Genomic DNA, 12,712 nt, shown 5'->3' on the forward strand with positions numbered 1-12,712 from the left:
GGCATTAGCTTTTGCCAGTTAATAAAAACTTAAGAACTTTATAACCTAGCGATCCATTCTTTACATAAATGGTTTGTTTTTAGGTTTTGAAAATGGTACAAAAAAACCTTTTCTTTGTTCTTCATAAAACGCGAGTCATTTTTACAGCTCCCATTTACACATCTTTTAGTTTTTCCCATTGTTAAACCTATCTGGGATAACCAACATTTTCAAGACAATAGTAAAATGCTAAAGCTCGCCTAAATAACACTCGGCTCCGCCATTTTGTTTGTTTACATCAAGGACAGTAGATACAGGGACGAGAAAGCAGGAAAAAAAATTTCGATTTTAAACGTCTTCATATTCACGGGGAGTTAGATGTAAACAAACCGCGGCCATTGTTAAGACGTGGTTCACCATGGACCGTATTATTGTAGTTAGTTTTTACCATTTTGATGTTAAATTAAAAATAAAACTACGAGCGTAAATAAAAAATGCCCTTTTGTTTTGAACACTTAAGCCTCGTCAAGAACCGCTAAAATTAGGTGATCGCCATTTTTTTTTGTTTACAACTAACTCTCCTTGCGTTTAGGTTGTTTTAGGTGATATATTCCAACAGAGGCCGCCAATACACTTTCTCGTCCCTGTATCTACTGTCCTTGTTTACATCGACAGTGTTGCCAATGTTTGACGAGCCAAAATCCCACAGTCCAGTTCCAAAATTTCCAGCCAAACCCACTACACGTTTTTAGCCACGCCCCCTCCCAAAACTCAGCGGAAAACATGCCAAATATTTTCCAGTTTCGTAGGCCAGCGCGGGAAAAAAATTAAATAAAAATTACTAATAATTTTTATAAAAAAAATCTTTAGGAAATGTTTTGTTAAGTCATTTTACCATCTTCTTTGATTGAAACGTACGCTTAAATGAGCAGTATTTTTTAAAATTGCAAGAGATTTAATATTATGGTTATTGTGATTATAGAAGTCTGATATTTTCGGTTTACGAATTTCTGGAAATAGTGCTTTTTCAAAAATTCAGGCCAAAAGTCCTACCAAATCAACGATTTTCGCTTAAAAATCCCTTTATCCCACACAGCCCAAAAAATCGCCAAAAATCCCACAATGTGGGATTTACCCCACACATTGGCAACACATGCTCCTTTTAACCGAGAAATTTTGTTTCAGTACTGCCAGATTTTGGGACATGTATGGCGATAATAAAAAAAATGGGCGACTCCATTCAGTGACTCGTCCTGTATATAGAGTGCTAGCAGTTGATGCTTTTTTAAAAGTTAGAGACGTCACAGCCGTAGCTTCCGTAATGGTTGTCATGAAAACTCACGTTTTTTCTCAATAGACATTTGACATTGGTGACGTCGCAGGGTTTCAAGCTGCTAGCACTCTATTGAATGTCCGTGAGCGAAGCGACTCGCAGGACCTCTGGGAGTACGACAGCATTGGGTCAGAAATTTATATCCCGGTGCTCCAAGCTAATAAAAAGCCTACTACACCGGTGGTCTCATCATAATGCCCTACGCCAGCGTCCACCACCTCGGTCAGGTGATAAATCCAGCATGGGTAATAGTACCCTACTACTGATGGTCTCACCTTCGACGCGAGCCACTCATCCCGACAAAAGGCGCAGCAATGGGGCGAACACTTCCCACTTCGCGCACAGCTGTGGAATAGAGAGTGAATGCTATTCGCGACCGAAACAGCTCTAGGTGGCGATGCGGTGCCTTAGTTTTCCCGCCACTTCTTGTGTGTGTAGCGTCTGCTAGAGCCGAAAATAAATACATCTGGGGTCTATGACGTTCTGTGTTGTATTCTAATAATAAAACTAGTAACTTCTGAGGAAAATATTATATATTTTTATATATTTCAGCGCGATTTAAAACTTTGATTGTTAGTACCGTCTGCTAATGCGCGACCTGTTACTGCTTCCGTCTGCTGCCGAATGAGGGCGTATCCATAGTTTTCGGTCGCGAATAGAAACTCCAGTCGACACCCAACCTACGTAAGTAGAGAGCCATACCCTTCGGAAAGAGCTCCTGAAGGGGAACGACGGGCGCACAGCGGTTCACGTAACCCGGTGTGCCCCAAAAGGCCGAGAAACAGGACCACTGCGCCTCATTCGGAGACCCGCCGCCCCACAGCAAGCTACCCAATCCACCGAGGTGGCCAGTTTGCCCGGACCCTCTCCGTTAGCCTGAGCCGAAACCCAGTTTCCAGCCCATACCTGACCGAAGTCGGAGGTGGATATAGGACCATTTGATCAGAGCTAACATCTCCCAGTGCAACACCACCGTTATGGGTTACAAGTGCCGGACCCCGACTCCCCGGTAAAGCCACCAGTTATTGCACACTCTGACCCGTTAAGGGCCGGAGTACGACAGCAGAATTTGGCTAACGGTTTGTGAACGAGAATCTAGTAGCGATTTCCATTTTACTCGTCGAGATTCTCTCCGAATCCATCGCTGACGTGATTGATCACACTCCGATCGACAAGGAAATGGGACTTGTATAAAAATTTTGAACTCTTTATTTCCGAGTGGAAATAATTTATCGCCGGTAGAGGGATGGCAGTTTGTGTTTGCGCTCTTGCTAAGGAACTTCAGTCGAAGAAGGTCATTAATAAGTCGAATATAGCGTGGAATACACAAAACATAATCACTCGTTGATATTTTTTATTTCATCATTTTATTACATATCACAATTTTTTGGATTTGACACCACGCTTACTGCGAAAAGCATTTTTGATCACCAATGTAACAATTATTTTTACAAGCTTCAACACTAGCTTTTTAGGCAAAGGGGATTTCGTATCACATTCAAAATACCTAAAATAATCTGATTTGAGAGGTTAGAAGTGGAAGTTTATCGCTCGCGCATTCTGGGGGAATAAAATAACTGCGCGAATATTTGGGTGGTGTTAGTTTTTTGGTCCAGGGTGTAGAAACCAATATATTTTTGCTTAAAAGTGTTCAAAAAATACCATTTGGTGTAAAAATTTTATAAGTAACGAACATGTACACGTGATATATATGTATAATAATTGGTAGGGGAAGCCCAAAGGGATCCATTTAAAAATTCCACCTAACAACACTATATTTCGGATTTGGCCAGCGCCCAATTTATTCCAAATAAACTGCCAATTAAAATTTAAACGATAAACCATTTTATTTTTAGCTAAATACGTAATTTTTTTTAAAGCGCACAAATTTCACGAAACGACATTTTCCAACGATATGTTTATTTCGATTCTAAAATTGCATCAACAGTTAACGGTGCTTTTTTGAAAGAGCATTTTTCTTTTCGATGACGTAATTTTAAACGCTTATTAAAAAGACTAAGAACAAATTGATAAATCCTAAACAATTCCAATACCGTAAAACTCTATTATATCGCGAAACTTAACAATTTTTTTTCAATCGGTGGCATTTAGTTTTAAATAATTTTTAAATCCGTCAACTTGTCATAAATATTTGATTATTCTTTTGTTACACAATTTTTTGGGCTGAATAGGGTACGAGAGTAAACACAAGCTAGAAGCTTTTAATTCAATATTTAAAAAAATTACTGCGAGGTAAATTAAAATTAACGGTCATTCGTTTATATGTAATTACAATGTGTAGTTGGCTACAGAGCATAGTGAGTTACAAAATTTTCCGTATGGACGAAGAAAAATGTAGATGGACTCACTACTTACATGAAAAATGATTTTTCTGCAAAAACAACAATTTATGGCGAGTCTAGTTCATTCCCGATAGGATAGAAATATATCCAAATGGTGAAGGAAATTCTTTTAGTAGTAGCATCACTAACAATTTTATAACCACGCCTACTTCGTTCATAACGTATTTACTAATGAGTGCCTCTATATAATTCTTAGTCCATAACATGGAGGATAATAAGGAGAGCCAACTCGTGCAATTTCTTGAAAGGTGACTGGTTATGGTTAATACTTTTATACCCGCAAGATAAAGAAATGGCGATAGTTCTTTTCCGTCTGTTCTTTCAATTGGTGGTCACAGGGGTTTACCGTGGGACGGATAGTGTCGCTTACTCGCTTTCCTAAATCACTGTAGATACCTCAAAGGCCAAGTTGGCTCTCCTAAAAGTCTCGCTATTTCCTTCATGTCCATGCTCTGAAGACAGCGTCATAGGTGTCGCGGTTGCTAACTTCGCCAAGTTTCAACTATGAAGAAATTATGTGGGTGATATAGGAGGAAATTTAACTGATACAAAGTTAATACAAAGTAGCTATTTAGGGCCAACTGGCACGTGATAAGGACCAATGGGCGCCGACATTACAATCTGAATTTCCGGGATCGTCGGCTAAAAATATTAGGTAGTTGGAAACACTGCAGTACACGACGTGGCCGTTGATACGTTAATCTTTTAGTGTAACCGCGCCCTATTTTTCCAAACCACGTGGTACCGTGATAACATTGAACTGGGGAGACCCTATTTACAATCTTTATCCGGAGTTATGGGTGAACCACTCAATTTAATATTTGTGTGATATTCGAATTTTTTTGGCACACCTAAATTAATTTTTGACGAATTGTGTCTATATCGCCGCAATATTTTTTAAAGTTCATTTTTATTATTTTTCTAGAGAGTGTTTTTTTTTCTCCAACCAACAGGTACTTTAAGAGACGCATTTTCGCAAACATTTTGCTTTTTTAAAATAAATATCCTGTACGTCTAATACGGTCGCGTATGATGTATCCATGGTTTACGCTCGTATACACGCGAGATTGGTTCAAAATAGCGTTGGTTCCAATGACCCGCGAATATTGAACTATCATCCCGTTATTCAAATCTATAGCCTGCACCATATTTTTGAGCATTTTTTTTTTAAGATTTGAAAGTTTTAAACGGGATTTAAGAGACCTTTTTTGTAGAAACGGAGTGCCTCCTACCGGAGAAAACGGGAAACCAATAGGATCGAATATTTTAACGTTAAATGGTCAGAATATTTTATCAACGGAACTTTTTATTGTATTTCTATACTGCGAATGTTATTTTCAATATTCAAAAATGTACCAGGATCTTTTTTCGGAGAGGTCAGCGCACGGGCCTATCTCCGATGTTCGTCACAAGAATAATCTGCTCCTGGTGGTTAGAATGGGAGGACATCAATATAAGTGTCTCGTCGCACCATCTAACACGACCGCTAGTGGAATTCATTAGAAATTTTATAGCAGACTAGACACGATAAGAGGCGCCATCTATTGAATCTTAAATTTTTTAATATATTACATGATTTCTGTTTAAATATTTGGATATTCTTTCAAATCATTAAGAAATAAAATAATTATATTGATACCATAAAATGTCCTACATGTAGTTTGAAGTACTTGGATAGATGGCGCAAAACATCACATATATTGTTTCCTGGTCTGAAACCGACGAAGAAGTTACGAAAAAATACCGATAGTGCGCTGACCTTTCCATAGGAAGGTCTTGCCTGTACTTTCGCGGACACGTTGTCATTAGTGTTCCCAGCGCTGGTTCCCACTGCTTTTTTTATAATTTCATAGGACTAAAATTTCTTATTACCACCTATTCCAGAAATTCTAATTCCCTATTCAAATTATAGCGAGCAGAGGGAAAATCCTTTACCGAAGTTTTCAATTCATTCCCTAACTGAAAATAATCTGATCCCCGCTGTTACCGTGCTAAATGATAAAAATTCGTTTCCATCTTGGAGACATTGAAAATGGTAAGCTAGCCTTGGAAAAAATGTACGTTTGTAGACGAAGCTAGACGTCCTAGCTCAAATAGGTTTGACTCCGTTATTTGCAAATAGATCTATTTAATTATATATAATAACGGGTCTCTAGCTCTACTTAATAAATCGAGGTATTAAAGTTAATCTAAATACCATTCGGTATCTATACTCGCCGCAACGATAAAAGTATCGAATACGAAAAAGAATGAGCTATTTTATTTCAACTTCCCTTCACGACGAGTTTTATTCGGCTGATTTTACAAAATCTACTTTTAATACCACCAGAAGCTCATTAGACTAGGAGTATTCAACAGCTGTTTCGTGGAAGACGAGCTACGTCACGAAAAATGTAGAGGTCGAACTTGATATTTATTGATGAGTACTAATGGGGTGAAACCGCTCTACAGTTGGAAATTTGGCTAATTTTTATACTTTTTAATTAGTTTTGGACTTGAAGATCTATTTAGTCCGAATTTCGCCTCTTTATTTTATTTTCGAAGACATTTTGGAACGAGTACCTCGGAAGTTTTGTAATATCTTGAATTTCTTCTAGGGTTTCCTCATACTTAGAATTCCAGTCAATCGGGGGTTTTTTTAAGTCGATTGTGACGTGTGGGACAATTCAGTCCTCTCGTCCATTTGATTAACGGCCACGCCAACGGGGGGATACGTGGGGATACGTGGGGACAGGGGTGGGGACACCCGTGGCGGAAGTATTCCCACCACCCGTTGGGGGATTGGTGGTCTTCCTCAAACGGCCATCCACAAACTCTGCCTCCCAGACGCCCAGGATTACAGGAGTACGCCACTACTCCCGGCTCCATCGGGCGTTCGTACTAACATAACATTTTGATATTTATTGGAAGTTTCAACTAAGAAAGCCTCCTGTCACACTCGCGCTGCCTATCGTTCAAAGTCGAAATTAGGCCTAATTGTGAGTGGAGTAAAAGACAATAAGTCATTAAAAATTATGAAAATTGTAAATAATACATTATTACTATAAATTAATTTCAAAACAATTAATTTAAATTGTTTATGAATAATGTTTTATATCAATTTTTAATTAAAATTGTTTATAAATGATTTTTATATCAATTTTTAATTAAAATTAGTTTTTTAATTTAAATTGTTTTAAATTTTAAATCAATTTTTTTCAAATTAATTTTTTAAATTAATTGTTTTAAATAAAATGTTTTTAAATTATATTTCTTAAATTAATTTTTTTAAATGAAATGTTTTTAAATTAATTTTTTTAAATAAAATGTTTTTAAATTATATTTCTTAAATTAATTTTTTTAAATGAAATGTTTTTAAATTAATTTTTTAAATAAAATGTTTTTAAATTATATTTCTTAAATTAATTTTTTTAAATGAAATGTTTTTAAATTATATTTCTTAAATTAATTTTTTTAAATGAAATGTTTTTAAATTATATTTTTTTAAATAAAATGTTTTTAAATTATATTTCTTAAATTAATTTTTTTAAATGAAATGTTTTTAAATTATATTTTTTTAAATTAATTTTTTTTAAATTATATTTTTTTAAATTAATTTTTTTAAATTAAAAAATGTATAAATTTTAATTTTACCTACAAAACAAGTTGGTCACCACCATTTGTCTATCTGTCCTTATTTGCTAATTTTAAATTTCTAAGAACGACTCGCCCAAACAGGTATCCGAAAGACACCGTTCGAAGTGGAATACTCCAAGTCTGACGAGCGGCTGATTCCGCGTGTCAAATGACCGGCTCCGGAATTTTCCAGAAATTAAAAAAAAATCGTCGCTTGTTGGGAAGGAAATAAGGCTCTCGTAATTGATCCAAACATTTTGAGGTTTTTCTCGTTTTAGAATAGAACCGAAACAGCGTGGTGGAATTTGTGAAGTGTGTTTATACTCTATAAAATCGTCGAGCGATGTAGAAGATATATTTTGTCGGTGAATAATTGATAGGGCACGTGATTTCTCCGAAACGCTTGGGAGGGCCTCGCTCGTCGTTACGTTTCCGGAATGTTGAGGTTGGCGTCTTCGTGGCAGACTTCCATGTAGTTGGGGTGGCGGACCACGTCCTTGATCATCTCTTTCAGCATGGTGTAGCGCGGCACGATCGGGTAGATCTTGGCGTCCATGTACGAGACTTTCAGTTCGTAGATGATGTTCCTCAACGTCATGTACTTCTTGAGGAAACGGTACAACTCGTTGACTAGTTGGTTGTTCTCCTCCTCGATCTCCTTCACTGCCATCGCTATGTCGCGCGGAAAAGAACGAATCCCCATTAGTGACACCGGATGTGGATTTTATTTTTCTTACGAGTATCGTTCCCCTTATAATGCCGATGTTAATCCCTCGAAACGTGTGCCTTAGCGGGATCTCGCTGATTTTTCAAAATTCTTTTAGGAAGAAAAATAATATATTATTTAGCATCGTGTAATTTTCACATTTTACGTTGTTAGGAAAAGTAATAGGCGAGGTCGTTTGGAGCAATTCTCGCCCGATGGAATCCGCGTCGAGTCTGCTAAGGTACGCGTTTCATTTTTTAGGGCGGCTTAACCGGAAGGAAATTACTCGTAATTCTTAAAAACACACCTAATCTACTTAAAATTTTACAATTTATTTTAATAAAGTATACAGGGTCTTTTTTTTGCTCGGAAAAGTGTTGTTTTTCAAAAACTATTTATAGTACCGATTTCAAATTTGGAAGGTCAATTCTCTATACCGGGGGACATCAGTTTGAGAAATTTGAGCGTTTTCGGTAATGTTTTTCACCAATTTTGAAAAATTATTTTTCGACCACTAGGTGCGAGATAACAAATTTCTATTATAAAGTTGTAGGCCGTCATCGAAAACCCTTAAAAATTGTTCACTCGACGAAAAACAATTTATTTATCAGTGAAAATTCGAGCTTGAAAAATTTACAAGTTGGTGAAGCCAAATTACGATTGTTTGAAACGATAATTGAAACCGAATTACCTAATCCAGTTGAAACTTTGGTTAAAAAAACGACCGGATTTAAAAAACACGAGGCTATAGGTCAATCCTAAACATGCATTGGGTATTTAAAGGAAAACTTTGGGAGATTATTATCAGTGTTTGATAATATTTCGAACAATGCCTCGTTATTCAGTAGCTGAGCGTACCGAGATAGTTGCCATTTACTATGGAGAAGCAGCGCAAAACCTTAGAAGAGTGACTGAAATCTTCGCAGAAAGACATCCAAATGGAGCACCATCTGTAAATACAGTAAGACGAGCAATTCACGATTTCAATCAATTTGGTCACTTGCAACCTAGGTTTCGCGGATTGGGTCAACCGGATTTAGACTTCGAGAACAATGTACTCGCGTACTTTGTGGCATATCCTCGTCACAGTTGCGCTAACGCCGCTGCTGATTTGGGTTGTTCTGCAAATCGTGTGTGGAAAATTCTTCGTAAGAATCGCTATCACCCATACAGAGCTACGCTCCACCAAGGACTAATTGACGGAGACCATCAAAGACGTTATGAATTTAGCAACTGGTTACTAAATGCTGTCCAAGAAGATAGACAATTTTTGCGCCATGTTTTGTTCTCCGACGAAGCGTCATTTTCTAGAGATGGGCCCTTTAATCATCAAAACAGCCATCTTTGGTCTGACATCAACCCACATTGGGGTTTTGAATATCATCACCAGGTTCAATTTGAACGGGTCAATGTTTGGGTTGGACTTGTTGGAAACCGTTTGATTGGTCCCTTTTTCCTGCCGACGAACCTCAACGGCCAAAGGTATTTACATTTTCTACAGAACGAACTGAGTGACGCAATCGACGACCTTCCATTGGCTGAAAGACGTCAGTTGTGGTTTCAGCAAGATGGCGCCCCTCCGCATTTTTCCCGGCAAGTAACTGAGCACCTCAACAACGAGTTTCCTGAAAGGTGGATAGGGAGAAATGGTCCAGTGCATTGGCCAGCAAGGTCACCTGACCTAACACCGCTGGATTATTTTCTCTGGGGATTCGTTAAAGCAAAGGTATACGCCACGCCCATTGAAACTAGGGAGGAACTCATTAGACGAATAATCAGTGCTTGCCGAGACGTCACACCAGAAATGGTAGAGAAAGCGTTTGAGAACTTAATTGTCCGCGCACAAACCTGTGTTGCAGCCAATGGTGATATTATTGAAAATGTTTTGTAAAAATTTATGTGAATAAAATATCTGCATTTAAAAACCAAACGTGTACATTTTTTCAAGTGTGAAAACTCTACTACGTTTGTATTAGACTTGTTCCCTTTTCAATTATCGTTTCAAACAATCGTAATTTGGCTTCACCAACTTGTAAATTTTTCAAGCTCGAATTTTCACTGATAAATAAGTTGTTTTTCGTCGAGTGAACAATTTTTAAGGGTTTTCGATGACGGCCTACAACTTTATAATAGAAATTGTTTATCTCGCACCTAGTGGTCGAAAAATAATTTTTCAAAATTGGTGAAAAACATTACCGAAAACGCTCAAATTTCTCAAACTGATGTCCCCCGGTATAGAGAATTAACCTTCCAAGTTTGAAATCGGTACTATAAATAGTTTTTGAAAAAAAACACTTTTCCGAGCAAAAAAAAAGACCCTGTATATTAATATAATCATTCAGTTTTGCGTAATTGAAAGGTATTTGATTTAATTATTTGGAAAATAATCCTCGGGTGCAAAAACCCACCATTCTTCAAAACTTCTCCAACACGTTGTGGAAATGTTTTCTCCGGTCATTCGTAACCCGTGTTGACCAACAATATTGCCAAAATATTGATTCGTATGAATAGGACTTTAGTTTGAATTGGAAATGAGAAATCCGCTTACGGAGCCAAGTTACATAATAACACACGCTTGATACTTCGGAATAACACCAAAAAAAGCACCCTATATCAATCTACGGTTAAAATTTCAATAAAATAATCCATTTCACATCGCTCGGCCAATTAACTTTAAAGGACCACAATGGACGATTTTTGTCGTTGCTATTTTGTCCCCCTCTCCTGGATTTGTCACCGCGTAAGCCTATCGCTCTCGTTATTTCTCTAAAGTGTCGAACACTTTGGGAAGAAATGTTAAACCTCAATTTCCGGAATTTTCCCATTGAAAGTAACGGGGCCACGGGCGTCCTAGGAGCGGCTCTTTCGGCGGGAAACCCTTCTGACATTCCAAGGATACGTTAGAAAGTGGAGAGTCATTGGTCGCTCACCTTCGACACGCGCCCGTTCCTTCTCCCTTTGTTCGTCGTCGAGGCCTTTGAGGGCGGATTGAGCGCCGCCGGCGGCCACGGTGGAGTTGTCCCCCACCGTCCTCGTCTCGGAGGCCTTTTCGAGGGCGGAGCAGGCGCGCAGGACGTAGGTGGCCACTTGCTCCTGCTTCTCCTGTTTGGGGATGTCCAGTAGAATCCAATATTGGACCTCCAACACGATGACTTCTTTGATGATGCTGCGGTACGAGTTGTATTTGTGGAAGACGTTCCGTTCCGACTTGGATTCCTCGTAGCGCTTGTGCAGGTTGAGCAGCGAGTTACGGACCATCGTGTACGACTCCGACACCTTGTGCGTCGTGTTGCGCAAACGCTCGTTCGTCTGAACAGCGCCCTCTCTCGTGCCATCTAAAAGAAATTCGCCAGAAACAATGTATTATCACGGTCTTTTAAAGAACTGGGCAGCTCGCTTCCGTCTTTTTGCGCAACTCGGGTAAAAGATAATATAGAACTCTGTACCCTCGATTCGAATTCAGAGAGCTTTGCGATAGACGATTTTATAACGAAGCGATTACCATTTCCGGTTCGTGTTCTCCGAAAAATCGGCCTCCATCGATTGCTTCCCCTTTATGTAGTATGTACTTTCTTAGCATGAGCAGACTAGGCTTGTGACATATTGGTTGCAATTCGCCCCGTGCGCTGACGCACTAACCTCTCCCAGCGCGTTTGAAACTATTTTAAAATCCAAAACATTTTTTGGATTTTTAGACATTTTTAGACGTATTCAATTGCGATAATTTAAAAGAAATAATAGCCCAGTTCACACTATACAAAAGCTAGGGGTGATTAGCGCTAGTTAAGTGCTTAACAGAAGCTAGCGGTGATTAGCGCTAGTGAAGTGCTTAACAGAAGCTAGCGGTGATTAGCGCTAGTAAAGTGCTTAACAGAAGCTAGCGGTGATTAGCGCTAGTGAAGTGCTTAACAGAAGCTAGTGGTGATTAGCGCTAGTTAAGTGCTTAACAGAAGCTAGCGGTGATTAGCGCTAGTTAAGTGCTTAACAGAAGCTATGGGTGACTTAAAAAAGTCATCGTGCGTTTTATACTTCCTTTAAAGGGAATAGGAACTGCAAAAATCGTAGCTTTCATAATCTTTAAAGTCTTAAGCCGACCAAAAAGGTGGAGTGGTCAATACATAAATTGTCGCCTACATTCAACCGTTGGTCAAGATGAAGTCATTTTCTCGGTAATCTCAATAATTCTTGGTCCAGATTCTGTAGCTGTTAATGCAAGTGGGATTTCTAATACACTGTTGAGTGTATTTGTATAGCGGGTACACAAATAACTAGGCGTACGGCCCGTCTGTTTGGCTGTGTTTCCGTTTGTATGTGTCACATAAATCTCTAAGCTGGCTGTTTTATTTTTGTTGAACAAAGGTCTCGCGAGTTACGTCCTTAAAGGCAATATAACGTCCAACGCCTTGTTTACGGAAGATCTAAACAATTTTAGGGATTACCTCCGCGACAGACCAGCGTCGAAATTGTCAAAAGCCAGAGGAACGAGCGGACAATATTGGAACCGTTTGGCCAAGGCGACTGAAATACTAGAGGCTATATTATCTTTAACACTTACACTACAAAAGCGACACTGAATTGATTCACGTGGCTTTTTCTCCTTTTCGAGCGTCGTTGAATAGTCCGTAAATTTTAAGTTCGTGGTAAGAACACATAGAAGTAACAAAAAACTGTGAAAATATTAAATATTGGCACCATGAAGTAATACTTCTCAAACAC

General features: G+C 38.5%; 1 protein-coding gene across 1 annotated transcript in view; it reads right to left on the reverse strand.

Moving 5' to 3' along the window:
* Positions 1-7,314: 7,314 nt before the first annotated feature.
* LOC149948244 (uncharacterized) overlaps positions 7,315-12,712 on the reverse strand; it is a 67,483-nt gene continuing 62,085 nt past the window's right edge. The window contains exons 3-4 of the mRNA XM_090173216.1: positions 10,927-11,331; positions 7,315-7,962 (exon numbers count right to left, since the gene is read on the reverse strand). Coding sequence (XP_090029342.1) covers positions 7,715-7,962; positions 10,927-11,331 — 653 coding nt within the window. The 3' untranslated portion in view covers positions 7,315-7,714. The remainder of the gene's footprint in view (positions 7,963-10,926; positions 11,332-12,712) is intronic.

This window comes from Leiobunum rupestre, chromosome 4 (assembly GCF_980474605.1).
Source record: "Leiobunum rupestre chromosome 4, qqLeiRupe1.1.hap1, whole genome shotgun sequence".
NCBI classification, from domain to species: Eukaryota; Metazoa; Arthropoda; class Arachnida; order Opiliones; family Sclerosomatidae; genus Leiobunum; species Leiobunum rupestre.